The sequence below is a fragment of the Meleagris gallopavo genome, chromosome 16 (genome assembly GCF_905368555.1).
Source record: "Meleagris gallopavo chromosome 16, MGAL_WU_HG_1.1, whole genome shotgun sequence".
Taxonomy (NCBI): Eukaryota; Metazoa; Chordata; class Aves; order Galliformes; family Phasianidae; genus Meleagris; species Meleagris gallopavo.
The window spans coordinates 5,229,095-5,251,762 of NC_139419.1; the positions used below are offsets into that span (position 1 = coordinate 5,229,095).

At 44.9% G+C, this 22,668-nt stretch overlaps 1 protein-coding gene across 5 annotated transcripts in view; it reads right to left on the reverse strand.

Annotated features, from left to right (window-relative positions):
* CACNA1H (calcium voltage-gated channel subunit alpha1 H) overlaps positions 1–22,668 on the reverse strand; it is a 202,495-nt gene that overhangs the window by 28,922 nt on the left and 150,905 nt on the right. For 3 of the 5 annotated variants that reach the window (XM_085237779.1, XM_085237777.1, XM_085237782.1), the window contains 14 exons: positions 22,181–22,366; positions 21,392–21,509; positions 19,765–19,920; positions 15,814–15,904; positions 13,470–13,678; positions 11,329–11,763; positions 10,496–10,596; positions 9,961–10,084; positions 9,760–9,828; positions 9,478–9,662; positions 7,261–7,387; positions 6,571–6,696; positions 5,778–5,867; positions 4,636–4,849 (listed from right to left, as the gene is read on the reverse strand). In XM_085237779.1, coding sequence (XP_085093905.1) covers positions 4,636–4,849; positions 5,778–5,867; positions 6,571–6,696; positions 7,261–7,387; positions 9,478–9,662; positions 9,760–9,828; positions 9,961–10,084; positions 10,496–10,596; positions 11,329–11,763; positions 13,470–13,678; positions 15,814–15,904; positions 19,765–19,920; positions 21,392–21,509; positions 22,181–22,366 — 2,231 coding nt within the window. The remainder of the gene's footprint in view (positions 1–4,635; positions 4,850–5,777; positions 5,868–6,570; positions 6,697–7,260; positions 7,388–9,477; positions 9,663–9,759; positions 9,829–9,960; positions 10,085–10,495; positions 10,597–11,328; positions 11,764–13,469; positions 13,679–15,813; positions 15,905–19,764; positions 19,921–21,391; positions 21,510–22,180; positions 22,367–22,668) is intronic. The other 2 variants (XM_085237781.1, XM_085237778.1) reach the window with 1 other exon arrangement.

Sequence of the window (22,668 nt, forward strand, 5' to 3'; positions counted from 1 at the left end):
AGTGTTCACTGCACACACCTGCAGCTACAGCCTGCTCAACCAGAGAGGTGGGCTCTGCAGAACCTGGACGGTGGGGATTTGGGCACTGCAAACAGGGAACACTGAATGCATCATAAATTAGAGCAGGCAAAATGCAACCTGTGCCTGGCTGCTCCACAGAAACAGCTTCTGTGATCAGACTCCAGCCGGCCAACTGGCAGACAAACATCAAATGCAGACAAGCATCCCTGCAGCTGCAGCTGATGGTTTGAGTTGGTGGAAACATGGGAGGGAAAGGGAACACCATCAAACACAGACAAAAGGAAAACCACAGTCTTGTCTCGTTTCCACTTCTGAACGTTGGCGAATGCTTGGAACTCACCTCTCTGACGAGTATTTAAACTTCTTTGCTTGTGATTCTGCTGACATAAAAATTAATGAAGCACTGTCTCCCAGCTAAAAACCATTTAGGTTGGCATTACAATTGCTTGCTAAAGCTCCTCCATTATTCTCCTCTGCATGAAACATTAGAAAGCCCTAATGGCTTTATAAGCATGCTTGGCACAGAGTAGCTCTATACCTGCAGCTGCCTGGAAAAATAAGCAAGATGGTTTGATAATTCCCTAGTTGGAAATATTAAACGCTAAGATATGCAGTGCCTGAATTTTTAGTTACAGCTCAGATGTTTCTGCTGGATGCACGGCATTGAGATAGGCTAATTTAAATACCACTGTGTGCTGCCCATGATTGCTCATCCCTAGAGAGAAAGGCTTACAGTGCTCTGAAAGGTATCTATGTCGGGTCTTAAAACAAAACCAGCCTCTTGCTTCTACAAAGCCCAGATGCTCGGCTCTGTGCTGGGAGATGCCACAATTGGAGTTTCTGCCCCGTTTTTGGCACAGAGTGTCCCCCAAACCCACTTTCAGCCCTTGAAGCCCAAGGTGCCGCCTGTGTCTGACCTGACCTCGCTCTGCTCAGCAGCTGCTGGCTTCACCAGATGCAGGTGGGTTGGGTTTGGCCCCGTGTGCCGAAGGCAGAGGAGATCAAACCGATCCATGTGACTTTAATCAAAGACTTCAATCTGGGGAGGCTGCTTTCAGTCGGTGTCTTCTGAGAACTTCATTAAAAGGCTTAGGAGCGGCAGGATGATTAAATTACCGCACTTATTTAAGTGGTAGATAGAGCTGATGGAGGTAGGGACTGTGTCAGAAAAATATTCTAGTTTATCTTTGCAAAAAAAAAAAGTACTCTGTGCAGTTCTATCTTTAAAAAACACACCAAATACATTTCTATGGCATATTCAACCCCCTGCCCTCTTTTTTTCTTTTTTTTCTTTTTTTTCTTTCATGTGAGCAGACTTAACTGGCAAGCCCACTGCTTACTGCAGTGCTGAAGAGCTGTTGCACCTATTTTGCACATGAACAGTGTCTGCAGTGCATGGATTACAAAAGCACTCACCAAGAGCTGATGGGAGAGGAGAAAGGGACAGGAACTGATGAGTCCATGTCACCACAAGCACCCAGAAAGGCACTGTCAAAACACTGATGATAGGGATAAGCAGAAAGGCAGTTCCCTCCTCTCAGTGCTGGCCATGCTCAGCTGGGTCCAAACCCTGGACCCAACCTGCACATCTTACAGTTCCTGCCTCGGGTCTGCTTGGATGGGGCACTGACAAGCTGAGGTTTAAACCTTTCCCAGTTCTGAGTTGCAGCCTACTATGCCCAAATGGTGCATTCCTGCATGCAGGAACCTACAGGTGCCCAAAGATTTCCATATACAGAAACACACACAGGGTCACCACACACAGAAGGCATCACAACAGAAAGGAGTAAGGACACAATGACAAGGTGGCACACAGATGGGCAACTCCAGGTGGACGGAGGCTGCTGTTAACAGCCCTAGTGCTTCTTTCCCCTACCATCTCTTCAGGTAGGAATGGCAGCTGAAGGAAAAGCACAGCTAGGCTGCCCATTGTGGCTTCCTGCCTCCTCTGCAGGACCACCTGTCTCCCGTGCACCATCCTGTCCCATGGGGACTGGGCTCTCTTCCACCCGCTCCACCATGTGGGTGAGAAGTACTGAGGTGGGGTACATGGTGAGCTGGGCAGTCTGCCCCTCGTCACTGTGCAGCATCCCATGCCAGCACACGCACACCAACAGTCCAGCAGACCCACGGCCACACATCACCAACCGCATCTCACATCTTTCTGAGACTGCTCCTTTTTCTTTTTTTTTTTTAAACCAAATACAATAATTTTCTAAATTACCCAGGAGGAGAAAACCGCTCCCATTTAAATAAAAAACTCCAAACATTCAAATCTATATAATACATATAAAATAACAAACCTCCAATATGTGTATCTGATATTTGATTTTGCCCCGTTAACAACGCAAACTTGGATGCTGAGTTCTCCAGGCTGAACAGAGGCAGGTAGGAGACCTCAGAGCCAGATGATCAGACGTAACCTCCCAGAAGCCCTGCACATGGCCAAATGTTTAGACTCTTGTTTGCTCTACTGGACTTGATCCCCTTCCAGAAAGCTGTCCTCCTCCCTGTGTGCTCTCAGTGAATTGTTACAGCCTATATCTCTGTAGTGCTTTGGTCTGCAGCACAAAACATCTTCTTGACTCCATCCTATCTATATCTAGCTGGCTAAAGGACAGCGTAACTGTGTCCATCACTTTGACAAGGACTGGCTCTTTTCAGTGCCTAGCAGTGAGCCACTGATGTGCTTGTAATAAGATTTACTTACTAATCAGGAACAACAATTGGCTGTGGATAAGCTACCCCACTTTACCTGTGCCTCAATCTATTTTCTCTAAGGATGCTTTATGTTCTTTGTCTGCACAGAAGTTATTTTTTTCGCATATAACCTTTGAGTTTATCTGAGCATCTTCTTGGGTCAGCACTCTGGGGTAGAAGAACTGCACATGCAGGAGGACTTCTCCTTCTCTCCTTCAGGGAGCCTGAAACAGATTGCTTTTATCATGCTTGAAATGCTGCCTTCAGGGTTTCCTCTTCTAATTCTAGCTGGAGCCCCAGACAAACTTAAAGAACAAGATGGGAAAAGAGAAATGAAATTGCAGTTACATTTTTCTAAATCTTCAAAGAGATTCAGAGGCTGTTTGTGACTGGCTAGTTTGACCGAGGTTTGATTTTAACCCACCTTCTTAACTCACAATAGCTAACACAAAATGGGCTTGGCCTTCAGTCTGGTGCCAGGTCAGTCTGTCATTAAGGCCATGAGGGTGCAGAAATTAGTGCTGAGGTCTCTTGTGACTCTAATAAAGAGAAGCAAAAGAGCAGGAGTGGAGCTGCAAGGGACAGAGCTGCCTGCCATCTGATTCAAGTGTGTGGATGAATGGAGGAAATTGGCTAGGGATGGGGTTTCTGTCAGCAAAACCTCTGATTGCTATGTTTTTACAGCCAGACAAAAGACTATTCAATCTAAATGCAATTTCCATGCTTAGAATGAATACCTATGGGTTGATGTTTGGGAGACAACTAGCCATTTAATCACAATGAGATATTATATCCTTATAAGAGAATTCACACACAGCATAGTGCTAGGCAAAGAGCCTTCTCTGGCAAGCGGGGCCAGAAGCACTCCAGCCTTATCCCTGATCACAGTGGCCAAGTCTCCCTGCTTACTCCTGCAAAACACTTGCCAGCATCTAACACAGGCCATCTCTGTTTGCTCGAACTGCCTGGGAAGTTACTGTGGCAGACTTCCTGGTGGTTTCCTTAGGAATACCCTCCAGGTGCTATAGGTTTATCCCTGGTGAAGCCTGCCAAGGAGAAGTGGAGGTGAGAATTAATACATGAGAAACCCTGGGAAGGTTTGAGTGAGGAAAGGAGCACATGCTCCAGTGTTTCTCTGGTCTGATCTGATCATTCCTACTGAATACACTAGTAAGCAGATTTCAGCTAAAGATTTTCTGTTGCACCTTAATGGTCCTGCATCTGGCCAATATTTGTACAAATACTGTTTGCACGACAAACAGAGTGCCAGCATGTAGCACTGAAGGACTTCCCCCAGCCTGTGATGGGGCAAGCATCTCTTGTAATGGACATCTTCCCAAGAAGGCTTTTCTGGACAGCCCCATCTGAGGGCTCTTGGTATGTTCATGCCCTCATGCATCATGGTTGTAGCATGCAGGGCCATGCACTAGGATGCTAAAAAGCATTACAACTACTTGGGCTAAGAAAAGAATTGATAAATGAAACCATCACCATCATCATATGCAAGCGGCACATTAAGCCTCAGGGATACCCTCAGGACCGGCCTTCACATGCACAGCAAGCATTGCAGCTGTTTACTCACTGCATCCCTCAGTCACACCACGAGCTTCTGCTTGGTGCTTGGGAGCGTTAGGGACACCTTTGCCTTGCAGAACGTGCCAGTTCCTGCTACAGGACACTGCTTGGAGGAGGATTTGCTCCCCAGCCAAGTAAACAGGTAATGCTTTACATCAGGCTTGTAGAGGACAATTCCAGGGTGTTGGCAACCTGAGACTTAAGGTACCGCCAACCAAGTAACGAAGCAAAACAGCCTCTTGGAATCCCATGGAAACAAAATCAAAGAGAAATGAAAAGTCTTGCTTTGGGAGCAGGCAGGGCTCAGAAAGATTTTGGTTTGTAACGCAGTCTACCGACCAGACAGGTACATCTCCTTACTCCTGCGCTTTTTCTCCAGGCGTCTCAGACGCTTCTCCTCCCGACGCCGGGCCTCCTCTGCCTCCTGGTGCTGCCGGCACTTGTGGAAGTTCTCCACCACCACCCCCACGAACATGTTGAGCACGAAGAAGCTGACGATGAGCAGGAAGGAGATGAAGTAGAGAAGCATCCAAGGGTTATGGTTCTGGATGGGCTAGTGAGGTGGAGAAGAAAAAAATGAGAGAGAGGAGAAGTGATGTGGATGAGATGTGTGCAAGTCGGCATATTTGGCACCACGTAGCTAAAAGACAGTACAGTACAGTACAGCTGTGTGGGGAGGAGGAGAGTGCTGGGAGGACTTACATTTTTCCTCTTATTCATTTTTTACTGACTGGAATTGTTCTGTTTTTTTTTTGTAAAACCTGCCCTACTCTCCATAACTTGGCTTATGGAAATTATTTATTTTGGCACTTACTTCACATAGCTTAAAATAAATCCCAGTTCATCTGTATCATCCCACCTGGGTGATTTTTTTTTAGGTAAAGACAGGATTCAGCTTATTTTTTTGAGATAAGTGCTCACTGTTAATGTTTCTAATGTTATTCTGAAGCAGGAGAAAACTGAATGCAAGAGTTACAAGTAGTTACAATCACGTACTACTCACTGAAGACTCTTGACTAACCTTTTCTGATGTCTCACATCACAGAATGCTTCTTTCATGACATCTCTGGTTGTCTTCCCGTCTCATGCATGTTTGCTCATTTTCATCAGGTCTTCCACAGAACCACAGTGCAATAGCACACATGGGACAACTCAAGAACTATCATTGTAATTAAAATCCCCATCAGTGCTTGGCTGTATACTACAAGGGGTACAGCCACTATAAGAGCTGTTCAGTAGAGGGCAGAAACCCTCTGCAGCCTGACATGGACCTCAAGTAGGTCCCGTAACTCTGCTCCTCTCTCTCCTCCTATGATTCTATCATGATTCTATGATTCTACAAAAATGAGGGTTGACTGGGTATATCACTGATGCTTGATGAAGTAAGAGATACAAATGTATGCAGGTTATGGAACTTCAAAAACCAGTCACCCAAGTATGGAATTTCTGATGGCAGCACTTTTAATCTCTCGGTACGTTACCTGTTGGTCAATACCCACAGCATCCAGACCATCATACATGATGTTCACCCAGCCGTCTTTGGACGAAAGGACAAACAAGGACATGAGAGCCTGTAAGAAGAAAAGCAGGGAAGATTGTTCTAGCATTTTAGCTCTCAAGGAGGAAACTAGTAATGGGCAATGCTCAACAAAACAACGCACAGGTCCTAACACATGATCTGGCCCAGAGTTGGTGGAGAAATGCAACATATTGTGGTTTGATTTTACCTGTTTGCATGTCTGGCTTAAAAGTGAGCAAACTGGTAACTCGACTTTTCCCTCATATATAGATTGATTTTTGCTCAGCCACATCAGGCTGCCCAGTTGCTTAAGCATGATTAAAAATCAATGTCAGGCTGCCCAAATGTCATGAGGTTTTATAAAGTAATCATACACCCCAGTTTCTACTGTGGACTTTCTAGCCAGTATAGAAGATCTTATTGTTTTTTCATTTGTAAATCTAACAACTGGAAACCAAAAGATTAAAAGTGACAGTTGAGACCCATACAAAAGGGACTGCATGCAAAAACAGCTCTTCTAAGACAAAACTCTCTTATTAAAGAGAAACTGTATAACTTTAGGCAGTCTGATTGCAAAACATCAACAGGTGACCTGATTCATTCCTACCCAAAGTCAGAGTTGTCTCTGATTGATGATATCTACATTGTTCTTGGAAGCTTCCTCTGATAGATGTTCTACACCTTTCTCAAAAATACATTTTAAATGCTCACTTACTAAAAACTGGTACAAAAAAATCCCTCAATGAGGACTTTACCTGTCCCAAATTGTCAAAATTGTACTTCCGCCGAACCCATCTGTAGTGTGCATTAGTGCAGTCAGTCTTTGTAGTGATGTTTTTCACATCAGGACCATCACAGTAGTAGAACTTGCCTTTAAAAAGCTGTATTTGAGAAGCCAAAAAGAAAGAAAACAAAAAAAGGAGCAGCTATGGAAAATCCGTCCCCCTGATTTATCTTTCTGTCCCCTCATAGAACCTTTTGCCAAGTTCAAATTCCTTTTCTTTCCTCCCAACTCAGATACCTGTCTTAACACACACAGCAGGAAATGAACTCAGGTGAAAATTCAGGTCTTGAGACAGAGTTGCTTCTTGCCTCAGACACAAAAGTAGGAAGGAGATCCTTCAGTCCTGCTCTGTTATGATGGGGGATAGGAATCTCTCCTGTAGAGGAAGAGCTATCCTATAAATCCCAGCACACAGAGCCAGGTGTTTTTCCCTTCCCCTAGCCAGGGAGGTCTTGTCTTCTAATCTTGTGCACCTTCCAATGAGCAGATGTCAACCCCACCCTTGAGCACTCCTTATAGGGTCTGGCTTTTCTTTCCTAACAACTGAGTGAAATCTTCTCCTGGAGAGATTCAAACTCATTACTTCCATCTTAACCCCAGGTGACAAAAACTCTTTGGCAGCAGGTGCTTACAGACGGCAGTGATGAGGGAAATACTATACCTGCACCCCTAAAATCCCAAAGATAATGAAGAAAGCACAGCAGATGAGAACAATATTCCCAATAGGCCTCAAGGAGGAGATCAAGGTTTCTACCACCAGCTTCAGACCTGGGGCTCTGCTGATGACTCTGAAAAAATAGCAAAACAATAAAGTCTTTTTTTTTTTTTTTTTAATACATTTCAGTATGTTTGTTTTTCCTCTCCTGCTTGGGCTGCAGTGAAGCTATCACAGCCCCTCTCTATCTGCAGGCAGCATTCAGAGATGATTACTGATGAAGTTAGGCAACCAGAACATCCACAGTTACGTTAGATGGAATTAAAAAGTGTAAGACACTGTGTTGGGCAACCACTTTCTAGTAACAGAGAGGAGGAAATACTCTCTACTGGCAAGATATCATGGAGGTTCCCACTACAGCTTGGTCCAGAGGGCTGGGTCCCCTGAAGCCCCTATGAACAGAGCAAAGGGGCACAAAGCAATGCCCACCTTGCCAGCACTAAGATTACCAGAAGCCTCAAAGGCAAGGTCAGAGTGCTGGGCTGCCCTCCTGGCCCAAGCCTTGTGACAGCATCTCAAAAATAGTCATTTTGATTCGAATTTCAGTTTGTGTAGTAATTAGTTCCTTAGCGGACTCTTCACCAACAGGGACTTGCAACCAACAGCTCCAGAGCCAAAAGGTCATCCCATTAAAGAGCAGCATGGTTTGCTTGCTGTGAGGCGGTAAGAGGCCAGGCATGCTCTGTGCGTGGCCTGGAGCAGGTATTGTGGAGAACAAGTATTTTCCTTTTCTGTTTAAATGCCTGGAGAATGGCTCTCCCATAGGTGTCTGAAAAATGCGTTTGCACTCGGAAGTGTAACCAGCCTGAGCAAGGTTTTCTGGGCAGGCAGGTGTACTGACTGAAGAACACCAAGGTTTTTTTTAGGAGGGGCCTGCAGAGCCCTTGCGGGGTAATGAGGCTTTCATACCTGCCAGACAGAAAAAACATCAGAACTGTATGCTGCAGGGACAGAGGGTTTCAATATGGTCTTGTTTGGCTGCACATAAAGTGGCTGTCTGAACTGCAGCTACAAAGCATTAGGAATGGTTCCTGGAGGAATCCTAGAAGCTGTAATAAGTGAAGCCTCCATCGGGTGTGATGGATTCCTCTCTATTAATAGGATCTGGCCTAGTTATTCTCCAAGGCCAACTCTTTTTTCCCCTTACATTTGCCTATGAGCTGCCTGCACCCTGACTTCTTGTCACTAGTTACGTGTGTCAGACAGGTGCCCTGAAACCAAACCAAGCCACAGTTTGTCCAGGGTGACCAGAGCAGCCAGCACTGCAAGGGGACATCGCTGCCACCAACAGAACAGAGTGTGGGAGCAAGAGAGGAGGCAAATGCTTATAAAGCTATTTGTCACCAAAAATACAGAGCAGCAGACAAATAGCTCTTGCACTGTCAGTCATGGGCCTAAACAAGATTGCCTCTTTCTAATATTCTCACAAGCAAGCAGCAAGCAGCTTTTCCTGAGATGGCCTACAGGCCTCTGGAGGTGCCTATCTTACTGCCTCTGAAATTTCATGAAAAAAGCCTTGTGTTTCTTTCTTGCTGAGCAGGATGGAAATAGAACAGGAGCCATGAGCTGATAAAAATCCCCCAAGCATTAACACTCTTTGTTATTGCATCACTGTAAACAAAATACAAATTCTTTTTATTTCTTTTCTCAAATAATGAAAGCATCTCTCAATCGTATTCCTAGCTGAGAGCTAAATTGTTTTGCAGTGATGTTAGATATGCAGGCACAGGAGAGGAGATATAGATGCCTGAGCTTATCAAATTATCATCAGCACCTGTTCAATTGCAAATTCTCTCCCAGCCAATGCTACCTCCTTGCTTGGGAATGGCTGCGAGGTTGCACAGTTTAACAAGGAGAGAGACTGATTTGTAAAACGGTGATAAAATTGCAGGCTGGAGGAGGCATTCAGTGCACTAACTGCCTGAGTATGATAACACCACTCGCTCCAAACTCCATCCGCTCTTCTCCACACTGGAGAAGACAAGTTATAATTAGAACTAATTTCACTCTTTTCAAACGGTTTCTGAAGATAAGAGCTCCCCAAAGATGATACCATGTTTCAGCTTTTCGTGTTATTAAGCAATGCCTTGATGGATGGATCATACACATTTTTCCCAATGTCCTGATTTATGGACACAAAACAAACTGTATCCAGGAACACACCGGAGAGGTCTCAAGGTCCGCAGCAGTCTCAAAACTCGAAGGACACCCAGGATCTTTGCTCCTCCTGCTGATGCCATGGAGACAATAATGTCTATGATGGATACGAAGACCAAAACTCCATCCAGGACGTTCCAGCTGCTCTGCAGATAGGTGTTCTCCCCAGAGAAAAAGCCAAGAGCTACTACCTACAGCCAGGAGAGGAGGGACATTTAAAACTGCATTCGTATCATAACTCTGTCAGATTTTCAGCCTCTGTCAGTCACGGGACAGAGATGTAATTACCTTAACCATCATTTCAGCCACAAAGATTGCAGTGAAGATGTAATTAGAAACACTCAGGAATATCCTCTCCTGTAAAACATCAACCAGCAAAAAACAGCGTGTTATTTGAAGAGGATAGGAAACAAACATCTTCTATTTTTCAGGGTCTTGCACTGACAAGATTAAGGTGTTCAAGTGAGGTCAAGGAATAAAATGACTCACGGTGCTGTGCGGATCTATGTCTGGTCGCTCCAGTGCTATTGTAATGCAGTTGAGAAATATGAAGACCAGCACCACATGATCAAACATTTTGTGGGCAATGACCTTCTGGCACATCACTCGGAACCTGGAGAAATGGAGGAAAGAAAAATATCCTTCAGATGTTTGGGTTGGAGAGAGACTCCCACCCGAACGGCACGTCCTTGAAAGCCACCAGCAGCTGTGCCACCAGCACCAGCCCACATGGTGAACTAGTCTCCCTCCACAAGCACAAAGTTTCTACCAGAAATAAATAAAGAGTAAACAGATGTAATAATGGCTAGTATAAATGACGGTTAAACCATTCTTGTTCCCAGACAGGCATGGAGTGGCCAAGCAACAATTCTGCCACAGTTAACAGAAAAGTTATCTGAAAATCAAGGGTCAGATTTATAAAACACTCAGTGCTTCTGCTTTGGAAGGATCTTTCCCAAGGGAAGGTCAGCTATAAATATCATATTCCTTTACTGCCCAGATGTGGTGGGCTGGGATTTCTTACCGATTCTGTGGGGAAAACAAGTAGAGGGACCAATCCTCGTGACTCTTGCACCATGCTGGTTTGTAGGGCTCCAGGACTTTACGAATCCGGTAGCAGTAACTCTGGATAGAAAAGAAGAAACACCTTTTCTTCCTCTTTTATTTTCCTGCCTCTTCAGCTTCCACAGTCCTTCTGTGAAAGGGAGCAGTACCTGGCATTTCAGAGTGCCTGAAGGTAGTCCCAGCACTGGGGCAGAGCTAAGGCAGGCATAGGGAGGGTTTGCCATATTTTTCTAGTGAAATAGGGAGGAAAGGAGGGGAAGAAAGGGGCTGCTTTACAGTGTGATACAAACATGACAAATCAAGGCTTCTAAGAATGTGTCATTTCTGTGATTCTGTGATTCTGTAATATCATTTTGAGATCCAGAGCTGTGTCAGAATCAAAACGGCCTCAAATAATCACGAAGTTAAATAGTGAAGAGAACTCTCTTTCTGAACTTCCAAGCCTTCAAGATACCAAACAGCTCCTGAGAGCAAAGTCATGAGTTCTGTGATCTACAGCTCATTTTTGGAGGCTTCCTGACCAAGAAGACAATAGCAGCCAGACAAAAAAATAGGTAAATGCCAGCACATTCTGTTAGAGACCACTGCAGTGTAACAGCCCACACCATTAGTGTGAAAACCTTTTGGGAAACAGAGGCCATAGATTGGTTTTATCTACACCAGCCACCAGGCCCCAACACATCTGAGCCTGAGCTGGATTTTTAATCAGCCTTCTTGGAGCGCAGGCTGATTAAAAGTGGCTGATTAAGCAGCCACTTAATGCACGAGTACCCAATTTTCCCCTCAGCTTACATCCTCCATGTCATCCTCATAGTCCACGGCCTCTTCCTTATGGCCATCGATGTGCAGGAAGAACTCACTGGGGACGTGCACCATCTTGCCATTGCAGTCTTGGTACTCAGCAGGCAGAACAGCCATGGGGCTGATACTGAGCGAATGGCGCATGGGGGGCAGCTGCAGCAGCTCGGGCAGGTCTAGGGAGCTGCGGTAATCCAAGGACTCTGCCCGGCGGTGCAGTGAGGGCCTGCTGACCGTGCTGGACTTGGCGTCATCGGAGTCATCATCTGTGCTGCCTTTCCCCTCTCCGGAGAGCAAAGACTCTCTTTCACCAGATTGGTTCTTCTTCTTGAGGCTTGGGGCTCTGCCCAGGCTGTTCCAGCTTGAGCGCCGGCTTCCCCAGTTGCTGTTGGTACCCCAGTTGGCACAAGGGGAACTGCGGAGGCTGGACTGAGAGAGGAGAAAGACATTTGAGGGTTTGTTTGCAGGAAGAAGTAAAAGGTATGGCATTTTCTCCAGACTGGAGGATCCCTCTTGTTGCCAAGCGTGTCTTCCCCTTCCAGCTTTCCTTACTGCTCCGACTTCATCACACCAATGTCTTTAGATGGGAACCAAGCACCCACTGTGAAGGCACTCCTTGAGCTACACCCACAGCTACCAAGCCTCCATGCTTTGTCACTTCCTACTGTCCTGGTAATGTCAGTTGTGCATAAGAACTAAACCCAAAGATGCTAACTGCCAAAACAGCATTTTCTTTCCTCACATGCAAGTGGTTTCAGCACAACCTCCTTGGCTTCCAGAAGGGTGCTGGCACCCAATCACCCAAGTGTCACTCAGAAACTGTGCCCAAATTTGCATTGCTTTCTCTTCAATTTGCTGCATAAGGAGGTAGAACGAATGTCTTTCTCACAGTGAATTTCTGGCTGTGAGCAGTGTGTTAGTGCCATTTGGTTGGCAGGTGATTGCTACACTAAGAACACTTAAGGTCAGCACAGGAAGACTAGAAGGAAAACTCCTTTTCCCTTTGTGGCTTCCTCCCAGCGCAGAAACAAGGCAAACTGCCTTTCTCGTCCTGTTCCTCAGTGTTGGCCAGCTCTCCTTTGACTGCTTCATCTTCCTTTGGCTGTTGGCACTGATGTGTTCTCAGAAAAGGGATTCAAACCATGAACAATCCTCTCCAACTACTCACAATCCCATGAAACCCCAAGGCAAACAGCAGTCATCTCTATTTTCTTTTCAAAAGCACTACCTTGACTAAGCAGCTTACCAAAGGGATAGTGACTGTCTCTGCATAAAGTGCCTTCACAGTCTGCTGCCTTGATTTGAACATGATATTGCAGTTACAGAGCAGAGGAATAAGACAGATAAACAGCAGCAGAAATCCACTCTGTCTATTAATTCTGCTCCCTCTGTTTTCACAGAGCTGCCCTCCTGCTCCCTGGTTGCAGGCAAAATACAATCAGTTGCCACACCAGCCAGCTCCAGCCTGATCTGTGCTCCATGAGCTGTGCCCAGTGGCAATCAGTCTGCTCACATTTTGCTTTCTCTACTTCCTCTCCAACAGAACTGCCATACAATAAAGGGGGCTCAGCTGTTGGGGTCAAATGCTTCATTTCCCGCAGATTCCAGCTCCAACCCTAAAACACTGATCTCACTCTGCTCCACGGGTACACTTGACACCATGACAGCATAGCATGGCCAGCAGGTTTGGCAGAAGCTTCTCCTCAGAGTGGTTTGCTAGGCCAGCTGCATGAACCTGTGACCTATTTCACATTGCTGCTCTCCAGGGAGGAGGCTTGGCATGGACTTCTGATCAGATGTTGGGCAAGAAAACACTGAATCTCAGCACATCCCTCTCTGCCTACTTCACATACTCACTGTCCTTGAATGTAATGCTGTCACTGTCCTGCCACAGTGTCCCACACCCACTCATTTCTCCCTCTAGAATTTGTTTTCCTGCCTTTCTGTACTTCCCATCCCTCTGCCTTCTCCACTTTACAGCAGAGTACACACAGTAAGGAGCACAGCAGTTGGCCCTGCTGCGTTGTGGCAGCACCAGAAGCACCAAACCAGAATCAGTGTATAGAACTTTATGCATGCAATATCTGTGCTACTTTCAGGCACTTGAGAGAGAGTAGTTAGTCTTGAAAACCTACCGAGGACTTCTGATCGTAGGTCAGGGGATCTAGAGAAGCATTACTCCCTCTCCTTGAGTCCACAAAAGTGTGCACTGAATCCACGTGTGGGGAACACTTCGGTGTGGGCATCGGTGTGGCAGCGGTGCGCATGATTATAGGGGGTGGCATGCTGCCCCTGCCCTCCAGGTGCCCATTCGGGGTGACAGCAAGTGAATACATCTTCATCTCTGGAGAGGAGGGGAGAGAAAACACACGGTGGATGTCCAGCCAGAGTGACAGAAATCACTCATCAAACAGGCATTGTTCCTCGGGTCTTTTCAGGAACTCTGCCAAACTGAGATGAAAAGTTGTGGGGAATACTGAGATTAACTGACCGCGTTGAAAGGCACAAGGCAAATACCACAGTGTTTTCTAAAGGGAACTGCTTTTGCTCGGTGTTTCTGGGGATTAGGAGAACGGAATCACAGGTTTTTGGTTCTGAGAGAGAGTTTATAGGTAAAGGGCACAGAGGACTGGCTAGACACCCTACAAAGTCAATCTGTTCTCCCTGACATAGCCTCCTGTGCAGAGATTTTTATGCTGTTCGGATGTGCTCTGAGCTCCTTTGTGTGGAAGGCACGAAGCAAACATTAGTCACTGCCTTTAGTCATCTGTTCAGAGGGCAGGAAATGGAAACGGCTTCTAAACATCTACATGCCTAGAAGAATAAACCTTCTGTAACAGAAATTGAATGGTGTATCCGAATGTGGTAATGTAGGAAGTATTTCAGCTATAGAGCACGTATGGACTGCTGCAACTGTTTTCAAACTGAGGACAAGCCAAATGTAATGCCTCTGGCCCAATGGAGCACAGTAATACCCCAAACCATCAGCCTACTTTCAAACACAAGAGTGAAGTTGAACTAACTCTAGTTTTATTGGGTTTAGTTGATTCTGGTTTAATAACTGTAGCATCACAGTCCTATGGAGGGCAAAGGATGGGACCACCTGTGATGGGCAGGAAAGATGGAGAAGTCTGCAGTGAGAAATCCAAGTAAGTGCATTACCCCTGCTATTTCTCCTCCACTGGCTGGTTTTGTAATGCAATGTGCTTCTACTGTATCATCTGTTTAGTTGCTGGCTTGGACACAAATATCTGATCTGCACCACAGAAGTCCCTGGGAACATTGCCACTCACTTCAAGGGGTGGAAGATCCAGCTCAAAATTTGCTCATCTGCAATACACGTTCCTCTTGCCAGTATATTTGTTTACAGACTAACAGCATTGTAATAGAATTGTTAATGTCCTTATGCTGTTTAGTCACTGGTTGGCAAATAGGAGGCTTATGGAGACACACCATTTCTCATGGACTTTGACTGACAATAAGCTCAGCCCTGTTTTCTATTCTTCTACTACCTGAGAAGAGGTGAAAATATTTCTTTCCCATAGAGCTCTCTTATTATTTGAAATTGTCCACCAAATAGTTGGTGCAAAGGAAAATTAAGCTGTGAGTCTCCTTGCCAGGTATTTGCAATGGAGATTCCTCTCCTCATTTGGTGTTTGGAATTTGTTATTTGATCTGCAGTCCGAGTAGCTGTGTCACCTTGCTGTGATCTAGCTCGTTCTCAGCTTTCTCAACAAATTACTTCTGTCTCTTCCTAAGCTGAATTCCATCTGTTCACCAAAATCAGCATCATTTCCTTAGCTGAAATGCCTCCTAGTTTAGAAGCATTTAAAGTAATCCTAACAAAAGCCCAAACTGAGCATAAAAAAACAGAGAAACTAAACTGGCTCCTGTTTACCACTGTAATACTCACTCTCTTTCAATACCTGATCCATTTCATTCCCCTACCTTGTTGCAAACACTACAGAGTGAAAACCATCACCTATTATCCCATGCTTATTGTACAGCAATACTAAATGCAGTAGTACAGTGTGGACTTATTTCAAATCAGTTGTCAGGTCCCCCTGCAACACAAATAATCAGCACCATTTCCATCAATCAAACCTTGCCTAAATGCTCTTGTGAGAGGAATCAAAAAGAACAGATGAGAACATGATTGATCAGAAAAGCTGCTGAGAAGTCGTGTGAGAGTACTGCTGTCAGCAAACTGTTCTGTGGTAATGATACAGAAGAAACGATGAGACATAACTAAATATTCTACTGAAGATGGAATGAGGAAAGACATTTGTTTAAAGGAAACATCAATGCTCATTTAGCTTCCCAACACGCTTCACGTAGCTGCTCTGTTAACACACCTATCAGACTAATTGTGAATCAAAAATGATTCTTCCACTTTCTTCCATACGTTTCATGAAGATGACTGTGGAGGAGAGCTGTAGCACAACTCAAATTCATGGGAAAATAGAAATGAGATCCTACCTGTTGCACGGAGGTCTTTCAGCTTCTCAAAATCATCATCAAAGTTGGCAGATGTCTTGTCCTCATCTGTGTCTGACCTATTGGCATCCCCCTGCAGAGAGAAGAAGGTAATTAGCAGATGATTCATTTCACCTTGAGCACAAAGCCATTTGGATTAGTTAGCAGCTCAGATATACCTCAGCTTATCGTGGTCAGTTAGAGCTCGGCCCAACGACCATGAGAGGAGACTGCCAAGCTCCCTCTATGTTTCCCTAGGGAATGACCCCTTTTCCTAGATATGATTTATTTTCATGCTTAGAAAGAATGATATTGTGATTGTGACAACTGTTCCTGCAGTGTTGTTGCACTGTTTCTTCACTGCCCAACCTGCCACCAATAATGACCAGCCTAAGTCATGTGCAAGCCTACCACCAAAGAGATACTGGCTGGTTCTCTTCTGCTGGTGGGTCTGCAATGAGAAGGGACTCTGGCAGGCTATCAGCATGGCTGGCTTGATCCACCGAGACCTCAGTAAAGCAGTGCAAACCAGTAGTAAAAGGCTGGATTGAAGCAGCTGAGCCTTGAGAAAGGAGCAGAGTTCCTTAACTGATGCCTGAACAAATTACTATGGTTTCTAGAGATGCGGTGCTAAAGCATCAGTGAACTTAATTTCATCCGTGAGGTATTGCTAACTGGTGCAGCCAAACAGACAGGATGACTGAAAGGTTTAAGCTCCTTTATTCATTTTCTCTGTTTCAGAGCAGAAACACCACTGCGGAGTAACTAAAAGATCTGCATAATTTTGGAAGGTTTGTTGGCTTCTCTGGAGCAGCTCTGGGGTAGGTTTCAAAATGACAGGGGAACAATGGAAGCACAAATATGCAATTATGGTCCTGTTTGAAATTTGGCTGCTTGTTGTCCTAAGCGTAAATGAGGAATAGTCTGTACTAAAAATGGTTTTGTGGCCAGTTAAGCCTATTCTCTTCTAGGGATACGCCTGCCAAACTTGCTCCACAAGCAGATCAGAAGCTGAGATTAAGCTGAGACTGTGTACTGTGATTCACAGTGTAATTTTTACTGTCCTTGCTGAAATACTGCTGATGGTTCAGAGCTTCAAGCCTCTTTAAAGTGCACTCTCTTAGATGCACAAGTCTCTCCCAGGAGTCACTCTCCACCCAAGGGAAAGAAACACCTGAGCCAAGGGAAGAGAGGTGCACATCACTGTCTGTCATCACTGCTAACAGCATTTCTTTGCAGGAGGGCAAAGTCAGAGAGGTCAAAATGCGGATTTCTGCCAACATACCAACAGAACTAGAGATGAAAAAAGAGAAGTCAGCTCCATCCAGCTCCAGTTTCTTCCTGGGAGTTATCCAAGGAGACTGTAACAGTCTCTGGTTTACAAACAGAGATAAGTTATGCATTTATAAGTGAACCGAGCTCTTGCAGCCAAAACACAGCCCTGAGAAGGCTTTTCTGTAGCACAGCTGAAACCTCACTGTGAGGCATCTGACAAGCCCATAGCCCCGATGTCAAATTCTATAATAAATGGAAGTGGAGAGCAAAATGTGCCCTGCAAATGTCAATGCCTGTGGTTGCTGGCCTTTTCCGAGGCAGCACTGAGTGAATAATACAAGCTTTGAAAAGTATCCTTACACATATTTAAATCGCAGTCCACAACAGCTCCAAAAGGAGCCATTAACTCTGAGCAAGAAGTGACAGCCAATCAGCCAGGTCTGTAATCACACACTCAGGGAAGATTGCACAAGGCTGCCCATTTCTGGCTTCGTATTAGCAGGTGATTCAGCCTCTAAGAGAGCAGGCAGGCAAGGAACAGGATCTATACAGTACAAATGTACCTGCGAGCTGCCAGGCTGCTGAGTGGAGAAAACCTTCTTGTGGCCTCAAACACACAGCATCAAAGGATGCTCGGGGGCTGCAAGTGTAACAGAGAAGCAGAGGACTTTGCAAGGGCCCTCTATTCATAAGTGTAAGACTTATTAAATCTCCATGCACTAAAGAGGCACAGCCAAGGGGACAGAAGTAAACAGGAGAACTCAGGGTTCCCAAATGTCTCCACTTTGCTATGAGCATCAGTGTATCAGCACAAAAGGAGCAGGAGTGGCTTCCAGTCATTCAGGTTACACCTCCTTGTTATCATCTATTTGGGTTTCCCTGGCATGTCCTCTTTTTTCCACCCAGATTTGCTGCTTGGTGCAATCACAGGAGATCTGACATATGGCTGCCCACTGAATACCTCTTTTCTGAATTACCATGTGGCCAACGTATCACTTGCTTCTAAATCCAGTTCAGAAAAATCTATTGCATTAGCACAGACTTCATTTTGCTATGGCCTGTGTTGTTTATCAACAGAATGAAGGTCAAACACAGCCACTCTCAATACAGCCAACAAATCTCCTAGAGGAAAATAATGTTTGGTCTGGAAGACAGCAGTTACTGCAGGGCTTGTAGAAATACTGGTAATTCTTTACTTTAGTCTCACTAAGTTAACGGCTAGAATGTACATCTTCATCTGCCACACATTCCTAGCACATGAATATGGCAAAGGTGTTACAGTACCCAGAGCAGAGCCAGCAGATGCTGAGGTCTGTGACACTAAGAAAAGGACATTAGTTTGAAAGCAAACAGCATTAACATTAGCTCTGACTCATGGGGCATAGCTTGCTCTTGGAAAAGGATCTTCATGCTCTTTGCAGCCAGCTGTGCAAGATCTTCAGAGCATGGGCCCCACTGGACAAGCCATCAGGATGCTCACTCATGCAGTGCAGAGCCATTCATTCTGAAAGAAGAGAGCTGGACCACTTGCATCTCCTCTGTGTATGCAGGTGGCACTCACAGCTCTCAGCATCCATGAAACAGCCCTCAGCAACATACAGCAGGGTTGTTTTTTCACAACCTGGGCCTTGGTTCCTGTTGTTTCAATTAATTTTCCTCTGTTAGTGCTGTGAGGAAGCTAGGAGGAATGTTTTAATAATGAATCTATGCAGACATCCTTGAAGGACATAATGTGGCTATGCTGGCTTGAGAGAAGGGAATTGTTGGTCCATGAATATTTCAATTATATTCCATGGTCCGTGATGGCTTGTCTAAGTGTGATATAAACACGGCAAATGAGAGCATGATGCCATTTCTGGGGAAAAAAATGAAAAGTGAAAAAACCCCATAAAAACAGAGTTTCTCTTCCCTCTTTCCCTTGGGAGCTAAGGCGGTGAAAACTGAAACCATTCTCTCATTTTGTTTCTTAGTCAGTGTGCTTCTGAAGCCACTCCAGCTTTTCCTTCTTGATGGTCACAGAAATAAAAAAAAGCAACAATTACAAAATTCCAAAGCGTGACATAAACCTTTCTGATAGCACTGTTCCCAGCTTTAACTGAGACTGGATGACTTTTGCTAAGTCTCAAATTCATTTCCATTTGCACTAGGACTTTGAAAAACAATGTTACAGACATTAATTTCAAGTGTGAGAAAAAATTTATGTAGCCTATATCATATCCCAAGTATCTCAAAATTTAGTGTTTGCAACCTTGCAATGCAGCTTTTTTAATTGCTGTGCCACTAGTCTCAAATAACAGACAGGGGATAGAGTCTCAAGCAGAGTCCTGGATTCAGCAGTTTGCATCCTACCTGCTCCACAGGACATGAGGTGCCTCATAAAGAAACACAAAAGACAGTATATATGTGAAATTTAGGCAAGCTAAATCCATCCTAAGTGATTTCCACCCTGCAGCGGATTAACCCAAGTGTTGCTCACCAAAGTCTCATGCCAAGTCCAGCTGGCCTTATTTGCAAGGACAGACTCAAATGAGCTCCACATGCCCAACCCAGCTTATCTGCACTGCTTAAAGTTAAATTTAGTGCTGCCTGCATGGTTGGATCCACTGACGTGAACTGATCCATACAATCCTGCCTGCGCATGGTTCGCATTTTCGCCCTCCCCCTGCTCAGATCTCTTACCTCTGCCTGGAAGCCTTCCACCAGAATGGCAACCAGAAGGTTGAAGAGCACGTAATTGCCAAAGGTCATCAGGGCCACAAAGTAGAGCGCTGCCCATGAAGACGTTGATGCCATTCCATTGTACAGGACCACATTCCAGTCCTCTTGAGTGAGGATCTGCAGAGAGGTGAAGGGGAAGACTCCAATTACTCCACTTCTCTCATCATAGCAGCTGCATCCAATTCCTCGCTGACATACTCATTCCTTCCTCTCCTTCTGACCTTTTCTAAGCCTAATTATGAGCAGGTCTCATGAGACAGACAGCAAAACATTCATTTAGTCAGAGCTTCGCACAGGAGAGCTCTCCCCTGACCAAACCTCCCCTCTCTGCAGGAAGATCTAGTGTGCTGCTGCCCGTAAGATGACTAGTTCAGATCCAAGATATAGCAATATAAAGGATATGGTAGTAAGAGTCCCATTATTTGATGGGGGTATTGCCTTCTTCAATAACCATCAATAGGTAACAGACCTGGGGCCGGGGCTGTTGTCCTCTCTACAGATGCTCTTTTTAAGGTATATTTTTAAGGGCAGGAAACGTAATATTTGACATGATTAATGACATGAGTTGGCTTAAGAAACTCAGAGAAGCAAAGCAGTTTCCACTGGGTAAAACTACTGACAAACTGGACAAAACAATATACATCTTTGCAAAGTCTTGCTCCAAGGGGTCTTCCTCAGGGATTCCTACTTTCCCAGCTTCCCTGGAGCTCAGAAATCCAGGGGCCTACAGAAAACAGATGAGAGCTGCATGCTGCTCATTAATTCAGGCTTGCAATGAGAGTGGCCTCTAACCCTCCTGAAAATAAGGTAGCTTTGGGGGTAGGAATGCAGTCAGTAGCGCTAAGCCACGTCTCTTGTTAACCTTCATGGGATGTAGGGCCAAATCCTTGTGCTCTGTGCTGACTCTATTTGTCAATGAAACTGTCAGAATAAATGCAGAAGTCTGTATTTATGTTGGAAAAAAAAACAAAACAGAACAAAACCAAACCAAATCTATGAGACTACAACTGATTTCTCCTTGCTTCTTTGCAAGAAGAAAAACTGCAAGAAGTTATAAGATTCACAGTGAAGGCTCCGGGCTGGTTTGCACCTTGCATTTAGAAACTTTGCTTAATATTGTTTACACTGTGCTCCATTTGCTGCACTTAGGCTGTAAGGACTGAGCTTTTTAACAGAAAAGACTAATCTTTATATTTAGAATGTCCTGGACATAGCAGCTTATTGCTCCATTATGGAATAGCCAGTAACTTCAAGTGTATAACAGACCTTGCCCACAGAGGAAACACAGCTTTTGGCACAAAGACTTCCCCAGCAAAAAGAGCCAGCAACACCAGTCCGATTTGTGATAGTATTCGCTAGTCTCGGTTAAATGAAATTGTTCAGAAAGTGCATTTTTTGTGTGTGCAGTGAAGAGAAGTGAGGAGACAGATAACTACACAACAGGAGCAGAATGGACAGCAGACTGTGGGTCTTGACCTTAACTACTATATAAAGGGAAAATAAGGGTGGATTTTTAAGTTTTCTTGACTTTTACTGACAACAGTAAAGTCAGTAAAGACTTCTACTGACAACAGAATTCAGAGCTTACCTGAAATACTGTCACAATGGCCCAAAGCAAGGAATCAAAATTCTTTCTATCTGGAACTGTGTCTCCTGTATCAGTCTTCAGACTGAACTTGCATCCAAAAAGATGCATGCCGAGAATGCTGGAGTGGGAGGAAAAAAATAAATAAATGGAAGAAATAAATTATTATGCAAAATACGGTTGCATGGAGGGTTGCAGTACTTTTTTAGGACACTTTTTCCCCTCCCAGTTTTCTGTGTGCCAGTGGTATCTCCCAGGAAGACGGGCCCTGCATTACCACTGACATACATGATCACCGATCAAATCCTGCTATTTGGCTCTTGTGTGTCGTGTGTCATTATAATTATCTATGCTGAAGTCAAATCAGGCATCTCATGTTTCTAGAAAATGGCAAATTACATTGCCAGCTGCCTAATCCATCCAGTTTCCAAGCACAAGATCCTTAGGAGCATTATGGGGTCAAACAGACAAAAGCTTTGGAGTCTGTATAACTTCCACCTCAAATACGAGGCTGGTAGAGTTCAGTTTCTGACAGCTTGCTGAGACACAGCTAAAAGAGATTCCCAAGAACTCCAGAGCAATGGTTTTACTGTTGTTGCCCGTTTGTGTTCTTTATTTATCTACAGAACTACAGTTTTGCACAGAAAAACAGAGGCTGCAAGGAAGTAAATAATCTGTTTTGTCAGTCTATCTTCTGTCATGCAGGCAGCCTTGCAGAAGTGCTGCATTCTCATCTATGCATTATATATGCAGAACGACTGATGGAAGGAGAAGAGCTGCAACCTCTGGTACCTGAAAATAAAGATGAAGAGCATGAGCAACATGCAGAAGGTGGCAACGTTGTCCATTGTCTTCATGAGGACCACCAGCTGGCGACGGAGGGCAGGCATGAAGCGCACCAGCTTCAGCACCCGGAGCAGCCGGAAAGTTCGGAGCACGGAAAGACCGCCGTCCGACTGCCCGATGATCTCCCAGACACTGCAGGAAGCCAAGAGCAACTATAAACAGCAGTCCTGTACACTGACAGCCCTAAGCAGGCTGGCTTCTTGCAGGATTTCATGCCATTTAAGTCCTAAAGGGGTAGTTTATTTGCTGCTGCTTTCTCACTTTTGAAAAACACCTTTGCTTCCAGCTGTGCAGAGCCACAAACTCATGCACAACCTATATCCTTTATAGCTGGTTTCTTGGTTCTTTAATTCCCTTGCTTGTGGCTATTCACAACACAGCATGTCTCCTGCTGTCACTACACACAGCCACAAACCTAGCCACAAGAAGTAGAT